Source organism: Anarhichas minor, unplaced genomic scaffold (genome assembly GCF_050575085.1).
Source record: "Anarhichas minor isolate MPS153535 unplaced genomic scaffold, ASM5057508v1 ptg000017l, whole genome shotgun sequence".
In the NCBI taxonomy this organism is placed as follows: domain Eukaryota; kingdom Metazoa; phylum Chordata; class Actinopteri; order Perciformes; family Anarhichadidae; genus Anarhichas; species Anarhichas minor.
This window is the reverse complement of record NW_027466463.1, coordinates 13,805,728-13,833,312: the sequence shown is the minus strand read 5'-3', so window position 1 is coordinate 13,833,312 and position 27,585 is coordinate 13,805,728. Positions and strand designations below refer to the sequence as shown.

At 39.9% G+C, this 27,585-nt stretch overlaps 1 protein-coding gene across 1 annotated transcript; it reads left to right on the top strand.

Moving 5' to 3' along the window:
- Positions 1-723: 723 nt before the first annotated feature.
- Positions 724-26,669, top strand: LOC142951331 (rho-related GTP-binding protein RhoN-like). The gene is made up of 5 exons (XM_076092827.1): positions 724-1,017; positions 2,119-2,206; positions 19,491-19,600; positions 22,972-23,106; positions 25,666-26,669. The coding sequence occupies exons 1-5, from the start codon at positions 910-912 to the stop codon at positions 25,918-25,920; spliced, it is 696 nt and encodes a 231-aa protein (XP_075948942.1). The 5' UTR covers positions 724-909; the 3' UTR covers positions 25,921-26,669.
- Positions 26,670-27,585: the final 916 nt, after the last annotated feature.

Genomic DNA, 27,585 nt, shown 5'->3' with positions numbered 1-27,585 from the left:
AAAGCTCTTAACTGTACAGGGACTATGACATGTGTGAGAGAGTCATTGTATGTATGAAGTATAGGCTACATGAACAGCCTATTGTACTGTGTAACACTTCATTGTGATAATGATAAAGCACGATTAAATCTAAAATAAAATACACTTTACTAGAATTTCATAAAGGTTTCATTACATTGAAAAATATGTCAGATATTCTCTGTTATGTTGATACAAAACATCCACATTTGATATGTGCTACTGTTTACTGCGAGACACCATTCATATGAATGCATGTCACTGGTTGAGACTCGAAGACAGCAGTGAAAGCCACGGGAAGACCGGAAGTACGACGATTTTGCCTTCAAAATAACAGCAAAGAAAATATAATTGAAAAATAACAATAAATTAATAATTAATTAACTAATTTCTCTACCCAATCAATTTAGCTGGAGTGTTACTGAGGTCTGAGGACGTATCAGTATTTTTGGGACAGGACACTTTATCTCTGGCTGTGTGGTTACATTTGGTTATTATGATCAAAAGACAAACCTTGATTAGTTTTGATGCACACAGGCAACCACAATATGTGTTAGAAGTTTACATCTAATCTACCAGATACATATAACGTTATATATCGTAATATGTACTCTTTTATTTTGAAAGATCGCACAGGAAAAACGTTTTTAGAGACGCTCCTTGACAGAAGTTGGCGGTGCGCCTCACTTCATCCGTGGAGCAGAGGAGCGCAGCATTACGCAGAGCATGTAGCTGAAACAGACTGCGGTGCTGAAGTTTTTGGATCGGACTTTCTTTTTCTTCGGGAGAAACATTTACGACATTTAGAGCTGCTCTTCGACACTTAACCTGTTTGGAGCTAAATGACAAGTAGGCAGCGGAACTGAACCACGCAGCGATACTCGGGGCACCATGGAGAGCAATAAGGGATTAATTCGCTGTAAGATTGTGGTGGTCGGCGATACGCAGGTTGGCAAGACTGCTCTCCTTCACGTTTTTGCCAAAGACTCGTACCCGGAGGTAAGAGAGACTATCTCATTAAGATAAACACACAAGTAAAGTCCCTAAAAACCACACGGCACGACTACGTCTCCATCCAGCCGGACATTTCCAGTGAAACTTCAAAACCTGCTGATATCACCTCTGATACCAGATCATCTCATATGGGAACTGACCGATGACACACAAGATGTTATTCACATTTATTTATTCTAATGTGGTTTTAGTCCTTTTTAATTGATGCCATTTAAATTAGATGCTGCCATGCCCATGGGTGCTTTCTTTAGGCAGGGTTATGTCTTTCTCTATAATATCATTTAGCTTGATCTTTGCCGTCAAAACAGATTCAATAATTACATTTTTAGGTTTCAGACTCGTGCCCGTTCACTGCCCAGTTGCCACAGAAATCTAGGCTCTGTGCGCTTTGCGCATCGCGCGCGTCAGTCCGTGCAGGAGCAGTCCGTCAGTAAATACTGAAACATCACAGCAACAACCAGTGAGCTGAACAGCCTCTAACCAACACACTGAATCAACATCTGTCTTTCTAGAGTGTGTGCAACATGCGAGTAATTAAATGTACAATTACAATGTTTTCATGCGAGACTAAAAACTCTAAATGCCTAATGATATTAAGACAAGACAATTCACATAATAATCTTAAAGATTTAGGGTTTAAAAATAAGAAAATGTGTTGAACACTGTGACCTGAAATATTTTGCAGATAAGTGTTAAATGAGCAGTGGACATTTTGGACAATATCAAGTGAGATTTTCAATGAATAAATAAAATCTGTGTTTATGTTTTGTCTATTAATGATAATAAATTAACAACAATGGGAAATATCATTAATTTGCATATATTGTATTGCAAATAACAAATATATGGTACACTGTATGTTACCCCAAAGTAGAAGACAGATTGAAATATCCTCTGTACTTCAACTTACACTTCAACTTACACTGTTGAACTGTTGAGGACAATGAAACCAAAGCTCAGAATTAGCCTCATCTACTTTACACAAACACACTAGAAATTCTTACATCATCTAAATTGAATTTCACCATGTACACAACCACCCCTGTGAGCTTTCATCTAATTTTGGCCACCTGTGTCTCTTTTCAGAATTATGTTCCCACCGTGTTTGAGAATTACACAGCCAGCTTCGAGATCGACAAACAGAGGATCGAGCTCAACATGTGGGACACTTCAGGTAAGACGCACTTGGGTTTGGTTTCACCCCTTTGTGTGGCGAGATTAAGATGCCAATGTGATGATGAGTGGTGTGCCGCATCATCGGCCCATGAACGAGTTTCTTTAACAGGCGCTCCAGCCTCGTAAGCAGCTGACTCTTTGGAGCGTTCAACAACATCCAGGCTGTGGGCCAGAAACATTAGTAACCACTAAGAGTGTGTCAGGATAATCTGTTGGGAGTACTGAATGACACTTGTTTTATGTTCAATTTAATGTAGACTCATCACGAGCAGAAACAGTGTTTTTGTTACTTTAGTCCTGTCATCACCTTTAGAATTAATTTGAACAGCCGCTTCAGAGTTACATCAGCTCTGGGAGAGGATAAACAACTTGTCATTCAACATATGCCTGCTCCAAATAGCTGTCACGACATAATCATTTCTTATGAACACTTCAAATAATACTTTATTACGGTTATAGTTTGACATCATGGCCAAATCCATGCAACACGGCAGGTTTTCCAAAGTTAAAACAAGTGGATTTTGTTATTTTGAGTTAACAAATGTTGATTGTTGAATTGTTTGTCCACTGGTGATACGGCTTTGGGCCAGCTGTTCAGAACTACGAGGTTAACTGTAATATGTGAGGAGGACTCATGCCACAATGTGGATTTTTAGGCCACACAGCTGAAAGTTACTTTACATTTTTGAGACTAGACTTTCAACAGCCGAGAGTTGGTGGAGCTCGAACAGTCAGATTCTTTCGAATGTAAGCTAACTTTCTTCCTTTGTCAGCCTTCAGGCCCTTTCATATTTCATTTCCACTTACATAACGACACCCGAAAAACTTGTTCTCACACTACCACGGAGAGCAGCATTAGTTCGCAGCATTCCATTAACCTCCACCCATGCAGACATACGGAAAGACCAGCTAGACAGGCTGGAGATTAAGAGCTGCTGCTGCTGAGGCTGGTGCTGCCTGTTGGTTTGCAGTGGGTGAGGCCACTCAACTGTGTTTGAACAACACCCTCTGAAATTGCTGGTTGTTTCTCCCACACTCACACACACACACACACACACACACACACACACAAACGCACACACACACACACAAACGCACACATTGAGCTGTGTGGTGGATGAAAATTATGCGAAAGGAATGCTTAAACAGTAATTTACTCCACCGCACAAGACAATTTCAATTCATCTTTCTGCATGAATCATGTGCTTTTCCCTTGAATATGTCATAATAATGGCATCCTCTTGCATACAATAGAATAGCTCCCAGCTGTGAATACCTGTACCTGTGTGAATAAGATGGAAGCCGTTTTGTCATCAAAGCTTCCCTAAGCCTTCTCCATTAATACATTTAGCAAAAATCTTTTTCTATGTGAGCGTGTGCTCCTGTGAAAGAAAAATGTAAAACGAGTTTAATAAGAAATACTTTATGAAGGTTTTATGGGAGGATACACACCAGCCACATTGATTTCTTTCCAACCTGACAGCCCAAATACTGAATTAATAGCTTTTTATTGATTTTTAAAGCAGTAATAAATAAAAAATATTCAAGAATATGCTAAATTGTACTTAAAGTTGTCGAGATAAAGGTAAAGGAAGGCCCTTAGGAGTCATCATTTTGGAAAATACTGTTATTTTCTTGCCGAGAGTCAGATGAGAAAATCAATACCGCTCTCACAATAAATCTGAAGCGACTGACAGCAGCTGGTTATCTTAACATAATAAGTATTTATAAATATAGAAAATGTATTGGATTTCTGTCAAAAAACAAAGTTTGAATGATCTAGATTATGGCAGGTGATCCGTGTCTGACCTGAGCTGGCTTCCTCCAGCTCTGAGAGAAGACGTGTGCGTTGCCTCGCAGCGTCCCTGCGAGCTACTCTGGGTCTGCCCCAGCGGACAGGTGCATTGGCACCTACATCAGTATTACCACAGTTCCCCCTGGTACCTGCCTCTCCTCACTAATAACTGAATAGGGGGATTACAGTCACTCGGCGTGCTTACAAGGATGGTTTTGTGTGTGTGCTGCTGCAACAGTCGCTGTAAAACCCTTGAGTTCTGAACTTCGGTTCTCACTTACATTTGCTATTTCTTATGCAATCACAGTTTTGTTTGAGTATATACATATATGTCTGCTGGTGTGTGTGTGTGTGTGAGTGTGTGTATTCACTGGCATGCGTAGGAGACAGTTGGGAAAATGTTTGTCCGCATGTAGTTTGTCTGTGTATGTGCCGGTGTATGTCATGGCTAGTGTGAGCAGTTTGCATGACAGCAGGTGAACTGAACCAGTGGGAGAGAGGCCGTGGCTGAAACTCAGTCATCGAACATGCATGATATCAGTGTCATAAAACAGTTTAATACATCATTTTGGTGACAAAGTGGTACCAATTTAATGTAAAATTCTTTTAAAAAGTGCTTGTTGAGATTTGTTGGAAGGAGATTCACAGAACCAACGGATGCAAATACAGATGATGAAAGAACACAAAGTCATCACAGTTTTATGATACGAGGCCAGCGCTCCAGTGAGGATAACAGATTAGAGAAGGAAGGATGAGAAGATAAGGAGTCTTGTGAGAGTGAGAGGCAAGGTGCCAGAACGAGCCTCAGAGCTGCTCGCTCATTGTGCAGAAACAAACAGTGGATTTAATTAATCAGGCACTTGCTGTGTGACCAAACACTTGCCCCCTGTCTCCTTCATTCCTAATCTCGCTACACCACCCACTTCCTCTTCACCCTCTTGCCTCTACATCCTTACATGCTTGCTTCCAGACTCCCTGCCTCGTAGGTTAAACTCTATTTTATTTATTTGTTTCTGTCTTCCTGCCGAAGTAATTTCCTCCCTCGGTCTACTCTGTGTATATATCTGTTACCCTTCATTATTGTCTCAATCTTTCTGCCATCCTCATCGCTTTCCTTTTCTGTCTTCCATGCTGGGTTATATGCTGAGTCAAGAACAGTCAGAACAATATTAGTCAAGATGAGTTTCAAAGTGCTTTTTCGGCCTTGGAAAAGCAGTTGACAAACCAAACTCACCTTTCTCCGAATTTGTATCCATATGTGTATTAGTCAGCAATTAGAAATCCAGCAGTGTTTTATTTTTGAACTTAATTTAGGAATATTATCAATTAAACACAATATAAACTGGTACAATAAGGGCTTTATTTCAGTTCATATTGTGCATACAGTATCAGCAAACTAATTTGCTAATAATAAAATGACCAAAATCGCCACATGATGAATCTGGAAGCTTCCAGCCCCCTAAGGGTCTGGGGTCCCGGTGCAGTTGCCAGCCCTGAAATGACACTCTGTCCAGGCCTGAAAATCAGACTGAATTGCCCTTTTGTTTCACTTCATTTCTCAGTCTGACATCGTGTTCCATTGTTAGCCAATTCTGATTGGAAGATTGCCCAAACCAATCAGTAGCAATAGCGCCCATTCGTTCCAATGAAAATTGCTCAACTAGCGCATACGCCAAAAATGTTTTGTCACTTCTGGTTTGCTTCTGCACATGTGCACGAGTTTTTCCTCCCTGGCCCAGGTCCTCCCAGTCCTTCCCAAGATCTATCAATCAAACACCAACACTCTTTACTTTATTTTGTATTTGCGTTTCATTTAGTCGGTTCTATGCTTTATGGTGCTGAAAAAAATGTGGATTTAAAATCGAAAGCCTGTTGGGACACAATTAAAAATGAACAAAAAAAAATGATTTCTGCTCATAACATATCACTTAAGAAATGAGTCAAATTCTCCTTTGTACGAAGCTTCTGCAATATCTGAATGTGCCTCCTGGAGTCATCAAAAGGCAATTGACCATAAAACAAAAAACAAATTAGTCTCAATTTGCAAGCCATGTTAATAACGATGACACAGCAGTTGTGTGTAGTGAGGGACCTTTGGTCACCAAATGAAAATAAATAGCAAGACTGAACTTAAAACCTTATCCCAGCCGACCTCATGTGCTACAGTGTAACACCGTTTTCACGACTTGATTCTCCTTTCTCTGCACTTTTCTCTCCCTTTCTTTAATTTCATTCCTTCTTTATAACGCTGGCTGCAGACCTCTCACCAGTCTCTTCTCTCTGTTTCCAACTAGCCAAGGTCAGGAGTCCCACTGTATTGGGGCACTGCCCTCTCAGCACTCTTGCGCTTGATTAGCTTAGCTTGCAATTTCTTTGTCAGTCTCTCCATCTGTCTTCATGTCTCTCCTCCACTTCTCACTAAATCATTTTCTCATTTCCTTTGAAAAATCCCATGTCTCCTCCGTCCTCAGCCCGGTGTGTCCTGGCAGTTCAGATACCACGTATGACTCACTCTAATCTGTCTTTATGGGCTGTGACAAAAAACTGACTTGGTGCTCAGAGTAATCCTGCACGCATCTGGTCAATTATTACCAATTTGCCAATGTGGCTCTTAAAAAGGTCATAAATTAGATTAATAGACAGACTCCAGGGGTGACCTTTAGATTCTTAATTAATTCCCCGAGGTTCATTATGAATATGTCCTAAAATCACAATTCTAGAATCCAAGGTAATTTTATGTTGTGTAATAATATTAAACTTGGTATTAAAACAGACCTGTCCTGGTTCGCCTTCTGGCTTTATGAGTTCACACGTCATGACTTGTCAAGCATGAAAGTATGGAGGTGGTAAAACAAGTTTTTTTGGGAAAAGCACATTACACAATCTTTATGTTTTGTCGTATTAAATGTGGGGAAAGAGAGACACGTAGGTGGGTATACTGTAGCTTTTAAATAGGCAGCCATGTAATATATTTGCCATCTCGAATTATAGCTATAGGGTTGGTGAAATTCTCCTAAAACATGTTTTGTTATATTTGTTGAAATTATCTTTACATCCTGACAGCAATCAATAAATCAAATACCCTGACAAAAAAAGAGAAATAAATACGTTATCGATAGCGATAATTTCATTCGACCCAAATTAAATGATCGTAAGGGCTAACTGTGTGTTTATCTGCGTGTATTCTGTAACAGCTGAGTACTAACAATAGCCATGTTCGGTTACGTTCATTAGGATATGTTTATGTTCAGAATGATAATCGGGGGGAGCAGTTTTGAATGCAGGCCTGAAGGGACAGACTCTTTTATTTTGATGTATTTTATTTAGTGACTTTTGACGCTAGTGCTGCTAGCTACTTTTAATAGGAAAAGAGTTGGCAACACTGAACTGGGTTTTTTGGCTGGATAATTTTTAATATCTAGCGTATTCTTGCTAGATTCTCAACATTAAGGTGTGAATATGTTAGAGTTGTGTTTGTAACTTGTTTCCTTTACCCCCAAGTAGCCAAAAGGATTCCTAATTAAGCTGGTGTTAGCAACATTATTTTAATCGTAGCCTCAGTTATGCTGAATAATTTGTTTTGTTTGTGATGCTGTAACACACATAACAGGGTTTTAAATTAGGGTGTGACGTTTTGTTGGCTTGGCTGGATTCATAAAGAACCAGCACATTTTTACTGTTGCTGCAAATAAATTCAAGTCTCTACATCTATTTCTCTCTGTGGCTGGCAGACGACAAAAAGCAGCTGTTGCCCGCAGGATACTCTTGCCACAAAAACACAAGCCTCCAAAACATACAGGTTTCACAAGTGAGAATGTGAAAGTGTGAGGTAACATTTGATAAAGCAACAGGCTGAACCTGCAGTGTCACACCTTCAAACAGTGAGCAACGAAAGGAACGTCTTGAGGTTTGCCGCCCTTGAACTCTGCCCTCCAGGCCGCTTTCTCTTCAGAAGCGCGTAACCTGAATCTTCTGCGGTACTTCCTTGAGTGCTCGACAAGTCAATAAGAGCATGTCAGTTTTTAAACACACACGGATGCTTGCTTGCGCTCACAATATACATGCTGCTCTTTCTGTCACAAACCGTGCAAACATTGCCAGCACTTTCAAGACCCTGTTGCATCCATCTATCGCATCCCAGGTCCATGGAGTCTGTGGAAGAGATTGCCCTAACAATGCATCATTCATTCATGAGCAGCTTTTATGACACCAATTACACGTTGGCTCCTTGAAAGCACTACCTTGATGTGCTCCGAGCGAGCATCTGCGTGTGAGTGGCACCTGGGCTCCATGACAGGAATGAGCGGAGAAAATTGCTCGATGCGTTCAAGCGTTTCAGAGGCTTTTTGGATAGAAGGGCAGAAAGCGGAGGAACTGGGATTTTAGTCCAAGTGCTGTTGTGTTTTTTTCCCCCGTACTAAACATGTGCAGGGGTGTGTATGTTTGTGTGAGTAAGCGTATGGGTAAGTGCTCTGAGAGATTAGAGGAGTGGTAAAATACATAAATAGAGACAGTGAAGAGACAGTAGGATATAGTGTCAAAGTGGAGTGCTGAGTTTTAAGTGCTCAGAGTCATGTGTAGGAGAAAGCATGCTGGACTAAATGAGTGTGAGTAGGTTTACATACTGTGAGCCTTTGCCCCCAGTCACCCTGGTCTGGTTCTCTTCTGCTCATGCAGCCCATTAGAAGACCAAGGGTACATTGAAAATCAATGGCCTAGATGCGTCTCCGCTCTCATTCCCGGGGGACACCCGGTCTGTCTCTCAGCTACTGGTGCATGTGTAACTGAGCAGTCTGTCTGAGAGAGACAGCAAGTCTGGATGAGCACACAGGACCGCTACCTTTTAGGTATAAGACTCTGCAGCATCAACACATACAGACTTGTGTAATTGTTCTTTAAGTTATGTTTCAGCGCTCATTGGTGCCTACGACTTTTGTTTTCAGATTAAATAAAATGTGAAGACAATAAGTAACCAAACCTGACACAGCACAAAACATAATGTATAGACATGTTTAAATATTGATCACACACGCAAAGATACAGTAGCACACATTAAGAGTGGACGGGTGGGGGGGGGGGTTTGCAATGTCCATTAACCTTCTGCTTGAATCACATCATATATTCTATATGTCAGCTACTGTTGCTCTTTCTGGTTGTTAATCAGACATTTTTACTTTATACCTTCATTCATGCCGATAGTTCATTTGTCCAGTATCATTTAGCTGGAGAGCTTAATCTGTTCGCTCCATTGATAGAAAGTCCGTACTCTTAGAGCCAGTTATCCAAACAGAAACAGTCCTTTCCAAGCTATATTTTCAGAAACATCTGTTTCCATCTCATCTAAACTTCCAAAAATATGCCAGCTTACATAAAACTGGACAGAAAGTTGTTCAAAAAAGGACTAAAACCAGTTGACAAATCAGAGGCATAACTAGAAAGGTGCACTCAGTAGAAGTGTGTCTGCAACAGACACTGCTGTATTTTGTGACTGAATGAATACCATAACTGGCTAACCCCCCATCTAGACACTCTAAAACACTCTTTCGTTGCAAAAGAGGGTAAAATGAATGTCGGTTCGACCATATTCATTGCAGTAAAATAATGTCAACAAGACAGCGGACACAGGCATTTTGAAATGTTATCGGGCCGTAGAGACACACAGAGGATTCATTCGTCATTTAGAAAGTGGTTTAAAACCATAATGGCTCAATTGTTATTATTATGCGACTGGAAGAAAAAAAGTAATTCGACTTTGTAGGGCACTTTGTTGAGACACAAAAGCACACGAGGACACTCAAGGGGTCTATCCATCCACTTAAGACCCCCTCTATTCCTTATCTATAATGCAAGACATAGCTACGACCACTCCATTCAACCTCCAACACCTCAGCCATTACTGAGAGGGTTGGAGGAGATAAAGGGCGGTGACCCTATTTCTACTGTATTGTGATATACCGTGAGTTCTACTGTACGATTGAAAACAAAACCCATCTCACGGACAGGCTATTAACTGTTACTTTACAAGAATGATTACCTGGATGTGAACATCATATTCTGTAGTTCAGTGCTTCTCAACTCAATTAGCTTTTCACAAATTCTGAATTGCAACACATGCTGTTAGGTCTGTTGGTATTCCTGGCTGGGAGTCACAGCTTTAGTTTGTAAACAGCTTTGTAGTAAAACTGTGTTATATAACTAGGAACGTGACACACATTCAAAGATGTGAAGAGAAATATAAAAATGGCAAATTTAGTTTGAACTTACAAGAATGACTTTTCTAAATATTTTTAACGAAGTTACTGTACCATACATTTTCTTAATATATATGTATAATATTATACGCCTATTATAATAATATAATGGACTGTCTTTTCCTGTTGGCTGAATGGCCTTTAAAACTCCTATCAAGCACGTAGAGTCTAGGTGCAGTCGCACAAAATAAACAAGAAATATGGATCAGAGCTCCATGTGTTCTCTGGGTTTGAACATCAGAATCAGGGCTGCACGCTGGAACATAAGGCTGCTCAGACGGCATATAAAATCACAACAGGAGCTGGGAGCTTTAATGTGAAGGGGGTATGCCCAGATGTCCCCCTGTCATTAATTTGAAGGAATCCTGCAGGATTACTGCTGATTTCAGGAAAAACTCTGCTCACTGGCAGCGCTCTCCTTCTGTGCTAACTGAGTTAGAAACATGCAAGAACATCACGTATCATTTTTCACTGAAATCCAGCCTGGTATTCTGGTACTGGTCTCAGTCAAATTTAAATAAACTTGACATAAAGGAATACTTCAACCTGAAAATGACCATTTGTATATCAATTACTCACCACGTGTTACCGTGGTGCGCGACGCAGCCGTGCATGAGACGGTAGCGGCAGAATCATTTGGGTGAAAATGAATGTTTGTTACTGAGACTTGGATTATATTCTGCTCGAGTTTGTAAATGGATGTTTTGATATAGTTTTGCTGTTGTTAAACCTGGCCTCTATTTACTCCAATTCAGAGTCATTTTGGAGTGAAAGAAACATGGTGAGACATTCACATACAAATAGGCACTTAAAGGGAAGGAAGGGAGTATTCCTTTAAAACGGACGTGAGAACCTGATTAGACAAAACCTGAGGGACCTTTAGCCCGATCGTTCTTGCTGATGACACTCTCAATAAAAACACGTCATGACCAGTTTAAGTCAAGTTAAAGTGTTGGTTATCGAGCAGAGTTGAAGGTATATGGAATGTAAACACAGTGCTGTTCCTCGATTTCATTGTCTTCTGTCTCCATTGACAGGTTTATGTGGTGGTTCACTTTTACACTGTGAGCTGTAGGCTTCAGCTTCAATCTTTATCTTTGTAATTAAAAGTTTTCAATGTATCACTTTGACATCCTGGATATATTATTCAAACGTCTTCGCGAAGGGACAATATACAATATACAGAATCAAATAAAGATAAAATACATATATCTGTTTAGTGAATATTAAAACAACGATTGACTTCATCAATGTTGAGATTTCAGTCAACCATATACATATAAAAACGTTTGTGTGAATATAATATGGAAAATCCAAATCTGTTGTCACACTGCAGCCAAGCACATTGTGCAAAGACTGTTTGCCTCTTGATATGACCGGCAGAACCAGCATCAGTCATTGCTCCACACTGCTTTTCAGACTATTGTTTGGTATTCAAGCAGAGGAGTTTTCACAGCATATTCCAGTTACATTAATCCATGATTTATGAACAGCTAAAACACTTCATTTCACCACGAAGTTAAATCAAACTTTGAGTTAAATGAAGCACTTATCCTCTTGAGATTTGTGAGCATGCTGTTGTTGAATTGACTTTGGTAACATTTCACATTAGCTGGAGTTTAACATATTATAATCACATTGTAAAGAAAATGGTGATATATTTATCATATAGGATAAACATGACAGAAATAATAATATCCTGTAATGAAGAATTGTTTTGCACTCAACAGAAGCAGCATGTTTCCTCAGAAGGTGAGGCGATTTTGCTGTTATAATATTAAAGGTAATTCCAATGATTTAGTACTGCCCTTCCATAAAGTTTGGGGGTCAGACAAAAAAAAAGTGGAAATGAAAGCAGGGGTCGATATCCGACTAAAAAACAAAAATAGACTGGACCCCACATTCCCCACAATGCAACTGAATAGCATATGTTTGGCATCAGCCCTGGCAAAAGGCCACTTCTTTAACTTGAAACAGCCAGTTTGTCACGCAGGCTTTCTCTTTCTATATATTTGTACTCTCCATGCCCACGCCAAGATAACCTGGATGACACGGTATTATATATATATTTTTTTTAAACTTGACAAAGCTCCTCCAGAGCCACAGAAAACATTATACACATGTTTTCACAGGCTGAGTAGTACTCTTCATAACTAGTGAAATGAGTGCCTCCTGAAACTGTAAGCTTTTATTTCTACTGAGACTACGAAAAACAACAAGACACTATAACTTGCTTACCAAAAATAAGCTTAACAGTCTCATTGTATTTAAAAACAACATGTCAATTCAAACATTTGTCAGAAATCCATTATGTGATCTGATCACTCTGGCTCACTTGGATGGCTTGTTTTAATGACATGGCAAACAAAATGAGAGAATAGAGAAAAATATATCGGGCATAAATATTTCAATGCAATTCTGTGCAGGGAAAGCAAGCCGGAGCGGCACAGTGTTGGCTCTGCAGGGTGTCTCAAGGTGTTGATGCATAGTCGCTGAGTGATTATCCCCGCTGAGCGTGCATGGGTTTCTACTGAGTGGACTCTATTACTGTATGATAATCATCTGAACGAACAGGCTGCTTTCTCTTCTGTTATTTGCCAGGCAGACTTATTGTCGCCACGGTTCACACAGCACGAGTGTGTGGCAGTAATGCTTATTCTCTGTGGGAGGTATTACCTATATCTTCTGGTGGTGGAAGAAAAATACATTAATCAGTAGCATAACATCATAGCATCTGGATGTATTTCAGGAATTCAGACCTGGATGACCCCCCATCCCCCCAAAAAACATGCACTATTTTTGTAGAAGGGCATGATTGAGAACAGGATTTCACTATTGATGACCATTACTGTGCTGTGATGGAAGTTGGCAGACTAAAAAATGTCGTGAGTGAGGAGTAATAATGATTTTCTGTGCAAACATCTCAAGGTGTGTTTATGTTGAATCACGCAGAGCCGTGAACGCTGAAAGATACAGCATGAAGTCTGATAGTCTCTTATCAGTCTCTTTACAGCTTTGAGCTTGACTAAGCAAAGAATATATATTTCTTTTGGTTAGTGCAAAAAATACAACAGCGGATGTTTAATAATGAGTTTTACAGGTTCAGACAAAATGAGAAACAGAAGATATCTCCGGAACGTTCAAAAAAAAATCACCAGCCAGATTTACCGTATTCAACAGAATGGATAACGTGCCTCCCTTCATTTCATGATTAGGAAACCTGCCCGGTGGGGCTCATTAAAGGTCGCTTATCAAGAAACTTCATAAAAAGCTTTCGTCTGAGCTGAACTTGCAGTACAGTCAGAAATATACAGACGGGTGATGAATTGAACCTGAATAAATGAGTAACTAATGCAGATGCTTCTGGACAAGTCATGAGGTGTCACTGAAGGGTTTGATGAGTATGAACAAGATGTGATGTTTGTGTTTACATCGTCAACGGCTTAAGATTCATAGATTTTGGAAATGTTTTGTGAGTAAACTAAAACTCTGAAGTATTCCAGAGTACAAGCAATAAGAAGTTGGAACGGTTGTTTAACTCTGTTTTTAAAAGCCTGGAAAAGAAGGCATGATGGACTATTTAATTAGTATTCATTCAGATTTATCTATTATTAAAAATATACAGTGCAGGATTTGTTCGTGATTAATGAATTTTTACTCCGGATTGTATTAATATCGGTTGTCTTGTAGGCCCCCGCAGGCTGGGCATAGTAATATGCATGACTTGATAATATAAACTTCATTCATTCAAACATAGTCATATTTATAGTCATACATATAATTACACAGTGTATTTTTGTTTATACATCAGTACATGACATCTTCTTTTTTGTTCTTTTAATAAGTTAATTATGAACAGTAAAAACGTCTGGACTGTTTTTGATGAATGTCTGGTTAGGATCATCGTATTTATGGGATTCAGAGAATATATCTACAGAAAACTATGATGAGAGTACATTTAGGTTGGTAAGAGATTCATTCAATTCAATTTATCGTCCAGTTATAAAGATGAACACACACACACACACACACTGTTCATTCTCTATTTCCAGCTTCTCAAATGTGAGGATCCGCTGCTTTTCTTTTTCTTACATGAGAAAGTAAACTGAATCTTTGTGTTTTGGACTGTTGCTCAGACAAAATGAGCTATTTGAAAATGTCACTTTCAGCTCTAGAAAATTGTGATAGTGAAAATAATAATCCTCAGTGGGTCATTCATTTCATACCATTCCTGTGTGATGTCGGTGTGCACTATAGACTTCAGCTGACATCAAATGGCACAATTAAAGGATCTCACTCTTAAGCCATAATATGTTGGTGACAGGAACAGGATACACAAACCTGTCCACTCCTGTAATCCAGCCCAGTGTCATGTCATTAAAGTGGATTACTTACCAGCTTTTGTGCATTTCCATTTTCAAAGCATGGTTGCCTTCAGGTGTCACATTACTGAAAGACACTTTGTGTAGCTCTCCTAGACGATATCATTCAGGCAACATTACATGAGCCCTTTAGGGAGGGGGCGGACCTTTCTAAGCAGCCACTGAATCTAAGAGATGTATCTGGCAAAAGCTGCACACAAGTTGATTACATAAAATTACAAGAGGGCATGGACAGCATACACTTACCAACCTGTAAGTGCGAGCAAAAAAAGCAGACAAGAGGGAACAAAAGGAAACGGCTTTTTGTACGAATTAAACATCAAATGCATGACAACCCCATGTGGAGTAACAGCATGGTGGTGTTGTTTCCCAGACTGTTGTGCGTCACTGTGAAAACGTTGTACAGCAGAAACACATCTGTTTGACGTTTCAATTGGCTCCTTTTAAACGAAACTTAAATACCTGTATGTCTGTGACATACTTAAGTATTAGAACAATTTGATTCTGTATGACTGGTGGAACTTTCAATGACCCTCAGTCCTTTGAGGTAGTTTAATACATGCGGTACTCCAGTGAGTGCCTTTTTGAGTTTGCTCTTGATCAGAGGGTTTCAGACGGAGACAGATGGGCTGAGGTTTCTTTGTGCTGCTGCTACAACAGCAGGAATCTTCCCATGAGGGGAATCATACTACAAGTCCCAGAGAGGGTCAAAAGAGCTCACAGATCAATACACATTAGCTGCTGCTCGAGTGCTGAACATGGATTAGTTGACATCATGGAAATGTGAGGGTTGCAGTGTGTTTGTGTGTAATAAAGAGCCAAGTAAGCACTACCGTTATCCAAGATTATGCTAATACCAGTGTTATGAGGAATAGTGGAGCCGAATTAATTTACAAGCATGAATGATTTCTTCAGTAAGTATTTAATATATAAAACAAATAACTAGAGAGCATCTTGCGACGCAAAATGGGACCAGGGGCATAGTGTGAGCTTCCTACCCCCCTACTTTCTGGCTTCCTTGCTCAAACCACACCCATCTTCGAACTCTGCCTCATTTGAATCTCATTTACACACTTGTAAAGTTTAATGGCCGCATCCTGCACGGTTGTGATCTGACCGCAGACAGACAGACACGTAAACACCTGGCAAAGTACTCAAAACCGCTTCTGTGGTGGTATCTGCTCCAGTAGTACCGTGGGTGTTTACACACAGATTCACAAGGTGAAAACAATACCAGTGTCACCGTGGCGGCTGGTAATAATATGACAATAATCTCAATTCTTCTCAATTTTATGACATGATAGACCTCTATTGAAATCCTTTGACACAAGGAGCATTCAAGGAATAGTTCTACATTTTGGTAAATATGTGATAGATGAGAATATTGATACCACTCTCGTCTCATCTGTGCATTAATAAGTAAGGAACAATGAGTTGTGTTACTGGCCACCTGATGTATGTCCAATATTTGCTCGTGTTTTAGCTTTTTTTTTTGGTCTCCACCAACTTCTGAGGGAAATATCTAACTTTGTCTGCCGTTTGGTGCTGAACAGGTAGTGTGCAGTGGGTTTATTATAACTTTTTGTTTTTTACTGCAAACAGCTGCATGCTGCGGCTGAAAATGCTGATGAGTGCTGGGAGAGCGAACCAAAACACTTAAGTTGCGATCCAGAACACCAAAGCGGCAGAAGACACTAAAACTTTCAGAGCCGAGAGAAACTGAGGAGTCGAGTGGTAATTATCTGTGGGTTTCAGCACTGTGAGCAACCGCTTTCACATACAAGTAGACATTTGATCCATTCTTGATATGAAAATATTGATTTGAGCGACTTCAACCGCAGACATGCACTCACAGAAAGAATGCAATTAAGTGTATTTCCCAAAATGTATGTAGGCTAACTACTCCTATAAGATAACATTTGTGACATCGGTACAACCCGCTGTATGTTGTCGGGACGGTTGATGTCACAAACCAAAAGCCTTTGACAGCTTAAGTCTTTAATTCAAAGCTTGTTTGGGGATGTATCTGTTTTTGGAGCCACTGATGAGAGGAGGAGAAGGATTCAAGAGCAGAGAGACTTGAATCTCAGGAGACTCTTGATACGCGTTTATTTTGGCAGGGCTGGGTAGACTGAACAGAGGACGACTTGGCAGAACAATAAACAACTACTGCTGCTGAAGAAATACCAACTAACTATATACGCCAGAGAAAAGCAATCTGCTAAATAAACTACTCACGTTGTCTTAATGTCCAGTCCAAATACAAAGCAAACTCGAGAGCAGGTAGCACTCTGCTGCATTAGATGACACTAGATGTTGATGTTAGATGGTTACATGCCTGCAGGGGATCACATACCCTTGGTGCATTGACACATGATGACCTGATCAGCACCCTGGACAGTTAGACAGTGAGTATATATTTAAATTATTGGAATTAACTAGCTCTAAGCAGCATCAAATACATCAATGACAAATAAAAATGCAATTACATATTTCCTAATTTTCCTCAGTTGAAAAATAAATACTTTCTCAAGGAAAAACTTTTCTAAATGTTGTCAAACATATCATTGGAATATCCTTGTTCTGATACACAGGAATAAGTGCCAGTCAGTCATGAGATGCATTCAAAGGAAGATAAAATGTTCAAATGTGGAAATTGTAAAAAACTAACATATCTGCAGTTAGTTGTCTCCGTTTGTATAATAACGTATAGGTTAAATCCATCATTTATTTAAGTATTTTGGAATAGTCGGCACAAGTTCTACTGATAACAGCTGACCAAAAAACATTACTCTGCATAGCTGTAGCCTATATAAGCCCTGGTGTACTGTGTGCAAAAGTGCTGACTAAGCAGCTCTGCAAATGACTTATTTTACTGCATCCTGTCCTATTGCCCAGGTGAGACCAGCAGTATTTCATAAGCAGTTTGTATAGCTTCAGGTGGGTTGAGAGTAAGATCTCTTGTTGTTGTTTTACACAAAGACAGAAACACAGACTTAAAGGATGAGTTTTTACTGTAGAAGCCTTAACTGATGACATCGGCACAAACGCCGTCAGTGACATTCAAATAGAAGTGTCTGAAAATGGCTGCTTTTTCTAGACTTGTAGAGGACTACTCAACACCCGTTTTCTTTTAATGGAGCAAAGATTGAAACTTTTTAAGACGACAGTTTGTCACGGCTGCCATCTGATGCAGAGGTGGAGCTGACGGTGTGAAGCTGAGCTACAGCTGTCGGATCACTGAAGCCAGTGAGCGAGTGTGGAAGCTGTCGAGACCTTCGGGTGGTTTACGGGGACTGCCGGATACACTTCCACTCACCCTTGCTCCATTTACCTTTTATTAATTTAATCATCCTCATTTTGTGTCAAGACTTGATCTGTGCCTCGTAAAAGCGAGACACAAAAGTTAGAGTGAGAGCGTGTGCGTGCTATTACAGTATGTGTGAAACCCAGGAGCAGGAATTAGTGAGAGAGACGGGGTAAAATGGTTGTGGCCTTTAGTTTGACATTTCTGACCACAGTAACACACACGCACAAACACATGGTTTGCTTTGGGACCAGATTTTGACAGCATGACAAAGATGGTGGTAAATGTATCTGCTTTTTTGGGCACATATACTCTACTTGTATGTTGCCCTCCAGGTGTGTTGATGTGGTGTAATGACAATTTAAAAACAACTTCGTAGCTTAAAGAAAAATCATTTTTTTCATTGTTTTGGTCATCCATATTATCGGTTATGATAACATTTTACTCTACGACTTAACGGCAAAAAACTGGTGAAAACACGAGACAGGTTATTAACAAATCCTCATCCATCATTATGTAACTTTTGTAAAAGTGAAAACACAGTATGTATTTAAGTAAAATAATTATTAACTAAACTGTATATAGTATTGTGCAGGATTTATTTGGTACTTTTATCTTTATTTTAACTTCCAGATCATCATCAACAGAATAACGGTGGTCAAAAATACAAAAATAGAGTCGTAAAAAAACCAGTAATTTTGTTTTAAAGTCACAGTGAAATGGCAATTACGACATATTTAGCTTCTGTGGTGTGATATATTTGCGATTGAAATGCAATATGCAGAGTGGGAAGTTAAATTAAATGAGTCATTAAATATCTGTTGTTTAACAGGAAGAGAAGGTATTTTTGAAGTTCGAAAACAATACTCAAATGCTTTTTTTTTACATAAAAAATTTGATTTTTTTAAGGGAAATAAAAATCTCCTTTAGTTTGTTTTTAATTCAAAGCCGGGTTATTTTGAAAATAACTTATGTGTAAATTGTGTTTTTATCTGTTTGCGCTGTATGTGTGGCAGCAGCTCAGATTCAGTTGGCTTCGATGGGAATTTTCTGTCAAACACATTTTTGTAAAGTTGCCAAAGCTCCCGTGCACGGTGACAATAACACGGAGTGTCGGAGACAATGAGGGAAACGGAGAGGGAATGGTGTCCCCTCTGGATAGGAATGTGTCCCCTTGCCCAGGTCACAATGCTCAATTCAGCCCGGGCCCCCGGCATAAAAACATGCCATTCTGAAATACCAGGTGACGCTTTGTGTGAGCCATTCATTATCTCACTGTCACATGTCTGTCTGTTGGCTTATTCAAGACTGTCAGACGAACAGACCAGGGGTTGTGGACGAGGCCCCTCTGCAGTGAATAACACCCACTCATTGTCATCTGCAGAGTGGCTTAGTTCACGGTAATTACATTTAATCATAGTTATTACCGCCAAAGGTGCTCTGTAATGACTCATTTTGTGATAAAACTCTTCTGCAAAGTAACTAAATGATATATAATCCACCTGGAAACGTTGGTGATGTCAGTGTGTATTTTCTTTCGCCCACAGGTTCAGCCTACTATGACAATGTGCGGCCGTTAGCGTATCCTGACTCGGACGCTGTCCTCATCTGCTTTGACATCAGCCGTCCGGAAACACTGGACAGCGTGCTGAAAAAGGTCAGTGTCGCATTAACAGAAGTGTGAATGTGTCCTGACAAAGCTGAGATGGTTTTCAAGGTACATTTTGTTTCTTATCAGGACTGCTGGCATCATAGCAGCCTTAAACGATTAGGTTCTGATATTTTCAATCTTAACACATAACTCACATGCCTTGTGTAGTGAGATAGTTATGCGTAAATTGATTCTCCTCTCTGTACTGGCCATGAAAGGATTTCTTTTAAGCACTACTACTACTACTATACTGCCTTTTTGGGCTGAGCAGTTAGTGTGCAGTGGGTTTTTAGGGCTTTTTCACTGTAAACAGCTGCCTACTGCGGTCCAAAAACGAGGCACAGATAAACAATAAGCGGAACTCATTATAAAGCTCTCTAAAGCTGAGGGGACCTGCAGATTCGGGTGGTACTAATCTGTAGGTTTATCACTACGAGAGACCCTTTTTCCATTGTCGTTTGATACTTTGTTATTGTGAAATATCGACTGTAGAATCTTAATGGCTCAGTGGCTAGAGCGAGTCGTTCTTTAATCACAAGGTTTGCAGCTCAATCCAAAGTATCAAATATGCAGGTTACTGTAAATGCAGACTTATATACATCTCTTGTCTTATAGCAAGAGTAAAATCCATCCTAATGTTGAGTAATTTAATCAGCATGGAACACAAACTTTTCTCACATTTCTCTTTGGAAACTAGCAGCATTTTGGATATTGATGAATCTTAATTTTAACTGCTGATGAACATCTGTGCCGAGCGTTTGACCTTTGAGTCAATAGACATTCCTGCAGTCAGCGCCATCATTCATCGATGACATCATCGATACGAGACAAAAACACGTATCTTTTATGTTAGACAAATTCTCACACCTACAGGGGGTCCACTTGAGAGCTAACTTGAACTTTGACCCTATTAGATGACCTCAGTAATCGTGGTGAATAAACTGATCTCACAATGCATGCCAAGGATGCCAAAGAGACATGTTGATGGGTCACTCTATTCAAAGTTAAGATAAAAAACAAGGGAACTTATCCTGATTCTGTCTTATTTAAGTGCCACTTTGTCTTGTTTCCATTTACTTTGGCATTGCTAGCCTCCATCTTCAAATAACTCCCTTGCAGCACATACCACTTTTTCTCCTGCCATTTTTGACAGCCTTCCGCTTCCCAATTCTTGTGCCCTTCAATTTTCCTCTCGGAAGGACTATTTTTCTCTCAGTATTGCTAAGCTACAAAAATGCCCTTCGACTCCTTATCACTTCCCCTTTTCCTTTTTTATATCCTTTGTTCTCTTCAGTCCAATCTCTCTTCAAACACTCATTTGATTTCTCATCTAGCATAACGCAGTCTAACGCATGTTACCCCAGTCTCTGCCAGACTATCACCTTCTTATAACGCTTCTTGCTTTGCAGCTGGCGACATTTTCTCACCTTTTCTAAATATCTTTCTCACACGGAGTATGTCAGCACCGCTGCATCTTTTCTGTATCTTTAGGGTTTGGATTGGAAATATTAGGTTATTTGTGAAGGAAATGTTTGATTGATGTGATGAGAGCATCTCTATATCCAACCTTCAAGGCTGCAGCATAAAGCATGCTCAGCTTGTACATATGAAAACCAGAAGCTGTACAAACACTACAAGGAAAATAGCAGAGGATGACAGACACTAACACACACACACACACACACACACAATCTCACTGGATGATGATGGGTCTATCACAGGTCTACAAAAATGTCACAGTCTCTATATTACTTGAACTTTTAAATTGTGTTTTCAGCAATTTTCGACAAAGAATGCTAAATCCCAGTCACATTTGGAAATAGCCTTAACCAGACTAAGAGTCTACAGACATGCTAGTGGCTCTATGTGGCAGTATTTCAGTAAAGAAATGCTTTGAACTAAACGCTAACATCAGCATCACTTGCTCAAAATGCACATTTTCTAACATGCTGATGTTCAGCAAATATGTTTGCACTATCTGTCCTGTTCACTGTCTTAGTTTAGCAGGCTAGGGTGCTAACATTAGTTAGTCATGAAGTCATAAAAGTTAAGCTGACGATGGTGTTAGATCAAATATTAAGGGTTTACCAAAGTTGTTACAATTCATACCGAGTAGAACATGAAAGTCTGTCTGTTCCAAATTTCATGGCAAATGTCAACGTCATGGAGGCGCTAGAGGAAAAGTAATGGGGTCAGGTCATTAGGATTCTTCCTCTGGGGACCTTTAATGGGAGTTTATCAGAAATATCAGCCTTAATATCAGCCTTAATATCAGCCTTAATAACGCAACATGTGTAATATTAGCGTAATCGCATAATTTATACTCCTCAGAGGGCGTTAAACTCCCAAAAATAATTCTGAGAACATGACCTCAGTCTCCTAAATGGCAGCTACAGCCCTTCCTGGTGGTTTTGATATCTGTATTTTGAAAGTGCAGTTACCTGGATTGCACATACGTATATTGGAAAACTGAATTGTCACCAAAATAACCAGAGTCCATTTTCTTCCTTTGACAAACCAGACTCAGCTTCGACTGTGTGTGTTCTGCTCTTTATCCGGGACAACCTACCAATTCTTTAAATTAACACAAACAATAAGCTGCTCTTCCCGTGGGTTCTTTTGTGACTCATCTAAATTGCTGCTATTCACCAGTTGCACACTGTTCGGCGGAGCGGCCTATTGAAAGGCAACAGCTCACTCTGCACAACTGCACAACACACTGCGGACCGCAACAGCAGCGACGCAGGCAACCGGGAGAAAAGATCTCTTTGTAAGGGAGAACAAATGGAGCAGCAACGCTGAAAGTGGTTGTCTGTGCCATGGTGTGAGGAGATTGTGACAAGAGTCTCAGAGAGAAAGGAAACGATGGAGACAAAGTTAAATCGTTTGTCTGTGGTCTCTCTGTCTTCTTGCAGCATTTATGACCACGAGCATCTTGCTTTCATGAGCTCATGTTGGGGCAGACAGAATATTGTTTTAAACACTGGGGTCAGCAAAAACAAGAGAGGAATGTTAAGTTACACTTTGATCGACAAAATAAACCATTTCTAGGTTCAAGTTTAATATAGTCACTGCCACATTATATAGCAAACAAATATATACCTTTTTTCAAATAATGTGGGTTTTTTCAGGGTTTGCACTAGGCCCCTTTCCAAATCAGGAAAATGTTAATGCTACAAAATATAATATTTTCGGCCAAGTTGTGCATCCAGCTATGTGGCAACAGTTTGGGCTGTATTTTTTTGTTTTTGTTGCCTAGTTTAGTGTGGATAATGGAGTGAAGAATGGAAATGAGATATTGTCTACTATCCTCATTCAAACCTACATTTGATTTACAATGACCCTGTGCACTCATGTTTTTGTCTGTTAATACACAGTGGCAGGGGGAGACGCAGGAGTTCTGTCCCAACGCCAAAGTGGTGCTGGTCGGCTGCAAGTTGGACATGAGGACGGACCTCAACGTCATGAGAGAGCTTTCCAAACACAGACTCATTCCTGTCACCCACGAACAGGTGAGGAGTGCAGAGAAAACACCGCTCATCTCTCTTTATCTGTTTGCAGCAGGGGTGTCAAACCTAGCTTGAAATTAACTGCTGTTCCTGCAACCATATCCTAATAATGCAAACTTAATTTTGCATGTGTGAAGAACTGAACAGTATTGATTTCATTTATTTAACACTATAAATAATTGGAACATCCGTTGGACATGGTTTTAAATGTACAGTCCTTTCCAATTTTCCGCTGCAGGGATTTTTATTTGCCTACAGTAACACTGACTGACGTACAAATGTAATGGTATCATTCCAGACAAATGACATCCGTTGCTTTGCTCCCTGGTGCCCATACTGTAAACAAAACTTCCGAAAATGAATTGGGAGAATGACATTTGCTTCGTTTGCTTCATCATAACTTCCACAAATAAGTAAACACGAGGAGAATAAAAGAGCTGGGACTGAACAAAGGTAGAGACAAACAGCCGGATGTGCGATAATACAATTGTTTTGTTTGTGTCTTGGAGCAATGAACGTGGCACGCATGCATTTCAATAGCCTATTTTCATGTAAATGTGAATTCACACTTCTTGGCAGCCTTTTGTCAACATATTAATATTTTCTCATACTTCCGTCAAAGCAAAGGTAAACAACCTAATTTTCCTGTCAGCAATGGCATCCGAATTAGTCCATCTAGAGCTCAGATTAATTTCTCTGGATATTTAGCTCCGAATTAACAAAAAAACTCTGATTACGCAAACTGTCTTCCCGAAACTGTAACAGCAACAATTCAACTTTGAAACTCTTTCTTTCTTGCCCATCCAATCCGACTAAAATGGTCACTATGAGGACACTTTTACCTTGTTTGGCTGGATGTATACTTTAACTTCCCAGTGCATTCCTAATTAAAGAACGTTGTAAGCACATTACTTCTGACGTCACTGTGGCCAGACTTGATAGAAAAAGATGGAAAATAGAGCGCAGGCTGAAAATAGATGGACTTGTACTGAAGAGTGTTGCTATAGAGATTTTCTTAATGGGCCCCATTCAAAGGGCGGCACCGCAAACAGCCACAAACTGGGACCCTTACATTTCAGCCACCTGACCAACGGCTGTGATCCCCAGAGGAAGTGCATTCATCAGAATGAACCGCATACAAACTGTGTGACTACTGCTGTAATCGGCTTAAAGGCGTCAAAATAGAACCTTGAAGTGGTGGAACGTTTCCATTAATGCAAAAATAATGCAGCCTCCCTGGAAGCACAGCTCAAGTCTTTAATGCTTTTCATAGAAGAGGAATATTATTACCACATCTGACTGCTTGATACTCCTTCAATACGGCCAAATAAGTTGATGAATCCAATTGATGACACACTCCAGTACAATAAAAAATGAAATTAAGTGAGAAATTTACAGAGTAGAAACGCTACTTATAAGATCTAAAGAAGGATTGGTTAAATCAATAAAACTAGATTACTCCCTTTCTTACTATAAGATACACTGAAGCACAGAGCCAGAGTTGTTGCAGCACAGGTATGCAAAAGAAAGCACAAAATAGAAGTTCAACCAGTCCAGATTTAAGATGGTGATAACCACTACTGGGAATAAGCTGAGTTTTTACGCTCGAGTTTTACAATTGCACAGATATGCCATGAATATTTCATTGCTGTGTGGAGGATCTTAGCTTTTTTTGTATGCCCCAGCTAGCTATCATGCTTCTGAGAGCGTAGGCTTCTATTAAGAGGAGAGTGTTTACTGTACATGACCAGGAGCAACGGTCTTATATCCACAAAAGGATGAGGTAAGGATAATCTAACCGCATGTAACAAATGGAGATAATAATGAACTTCAAGAGAAAGTTTCAAAAGGGTGTCGCAAAGTCCACTCAGCATTTAAGCACTCCTAGTACTGTTTGGCATTAAAACAGTATAAATGTTTTGACTCTATTGAATTACATGAGGCTTCCAACAGTACGCCAGAGGTTCAACATGGTTTAAGGGCTTTTAGAACGCAAACGGCATCAATTCCACCATATGACCCCTCTGTCTGTCTCACACACATACACACAATGTGTTTGTCATAGCTCTAAGTACTAGCACTCAGTCGCTCTTTAGGTGAGACAATCTTTTTTGGACTACAAACAAGCACAAACTGAAGCACACGGCTGGATAAATGTTGGAATTTTAAAGCCGCACTAATCTTTTCACAGTATAAATGGATAAAGTGACTGTTTGTAATGTCCTTTTTTTGTTTTATTTTGGTTCAGTCTCAGTATTTTCATCAGGCTTTTTTTCCATCAGCTACAAGATGAGCTGCAGGCCAAAAAACGTGTACGCTCAGAGTTACAAACAGAGAACAAAGTAAGCAAATAGCAGCTAAAGAGACAGATATTTCTCTCAAGGGTTGGTGGTGACCAAACCCAGAGCTAAAAAGGAGACTAAATATCAGATTTACATTTGACAAGTGGCAAGAAACACAGCTCAAAATGAATGTTAATTTTGCAAATAGCCTGCTGAATGTGCTACCTGTGTCTTCACTGTTTATTCTTCAATTGAACTGACCCATATTCTGTATTTTCAGGGAACTACTTTGGCGCGGCAGATCGGAGCTGTGGCCTACACAGAGTGCACATCAAAGTATTCGGAGAACAGCGTCCGTGACGTTTTCCACGTCACCACCCTGGCGTCTGTGTCCCGTATCCATCGGCCTCAGCTCAAATGTGCCGGCTCACGTCGAGGACTCAAGCGGGTCTCCCAGCAACCGCCCCGGACTGAGATTCACGAACACCCACCTGCCATTAGAAAGGACCGGGCCAAAAGCTGCGTGCTCATGTAGGACCTGTCTAACCAGCAGCCTGACCCGTGTGCGCCGATGGACATGAAACCATACTGCACATGAACTTAATTTATTGGTAAATTCTTGTCAGATATTTGCACTGCATAAAGGACAATATGATGAAAACGAGAACCGACGCTATGTTGTGGAGTTCTTTGAGGAATTGTTTGTCCATCTTTAGCAAAACTCTCCTTGTTATTTTTTCTGTGTGGCCGTGTTCTTATCAGGGGAGGTCATTGTGGTGGCAAAAGCTTGTTTTTCTTTAACACTTTTATTCAAACAAGTGGACAAAAATTGTCATGGACACAAACAGGCTGGTACGGAAATGAAAAACTGAATTTGAAAAAAATACTAATTGGAAATTACCAAGCAGGAACCAGCATGTACAGTGCTGGTCTTGACCTCTGTTATGTTGTTTCCTGTTTTGAAATGCTATTCTCTCTTAAGTGTTAAAGTAAATGAAGCACAATACAATGCACGCAAACTGTTCCGAGTTGTTCTTAAATGTCAGGGCATAAACTTTGCTTTTCCACTTCATATAACAAGTTGAAAATCTGGACGGACGAAAAAAACTCGTGGGCTGAGATGACACAAATGTTCTTTAACCACAAGTGCTTTTAATATCGAAAACTGAATAATCACTCACCACATAAGACTGAAGTGTTGTGAAATTAAAAGTGTTCCAATAATCCACACTGGGAAGGAAAGTCAGGGAGGGAGTGAAGGGGATGACTGCTATGTTGTACATGTGATAATAAAATAAACATATAAATAGTGCTTAGCTGAGTGTTGGGACTTCTTTACTATTCTGTGAACTGTGATTCTGTGACTGTGAACTGAATTTTTATGCTTAAAAGATTTAAGTATATTAATCGCAAATAGCATATGCAACGATAAACATCAACAAACCACATTAAAACTCATGGATCATTCATGATCTTACTTTTTTTAACAAGTCTTTGAGCTAAATGCTCATATCAGCATGCTAACGTGCTCGCGGTGATATTGCTAACATGTTTAGCAGGTATGTTCATCGTCTTGGTATAGTGTTTTAGCCATGTCAAATTTGCTACGGCGAGAAGAATAGTTAAGGTGCCAATTAAAAGCTGTTGTATAACAATAAGTAACATCTGGAATTGCTAAATTGTTTACATTTTTAAACTGAGTCTGGCCTCTACATGAAAGTGTCATCTGGCTAGTTCCAAGTATGAAGAGGAAGCAAACCATTCACTCATTACTGCTCTGTGCTAACGTCAAGTGATGCGTTAACCTGCCACTGTTGGCTACTTAATGACTGCAGTTGGTCACTGGCACATACAGTCGATCATTTACTCATCAAAATCATCTTTTTGTGTTGGGACTTACAAAATTCACCTATTTTTGTCATTAAATTGGCATAGTGAGAGAATGCCTTGTAACCATGCATTTGTGTCTTTGATGTTGACCAGCCAACATTTTTATACTGCCATTATTTTCACACTTATGGAAATTCTTTAAAACCATTCAGCAACATCATATATAACGTGAATATAATCCCATCGTACTTCAAATGAGTACAGCTGTACTGGACCATATTTACGAGCCTTGAAGTCTGACCTTTAACAGCGACTCTTGTTCCATTTGTTTCCCACCACCGTGGATAAGGCCCTGCAGCAACTCGCTGCC

What these genes read in the sequence shown, in the direction of transcription:
- LOC142951331 (XM_076092827.1), top strand. Translation starts at nt 910, where the DNA reads ATGGAGAGCAATAAGGGATTAATTCGCTGTAAGATTGTGGTGGTCGGC. An exon ending in CCAAAGACTCGTACCCGGAG is followed by an intron (nt 1,018 to 2,118) that starts GTAAGAGAGACT and finishes GTCTCTTTTCAG; the next exon opens with AATTATGTTCCCACCGTGTT. An exon ending in CAACATGTGGGACACTTCAG is followed by an intron (nt 2,207 to 19,490) that starts GTAAGACGCACT and finishes TTTCGCCCACAG; the next exon opens with GTTCAGCCTACTATGACAAT.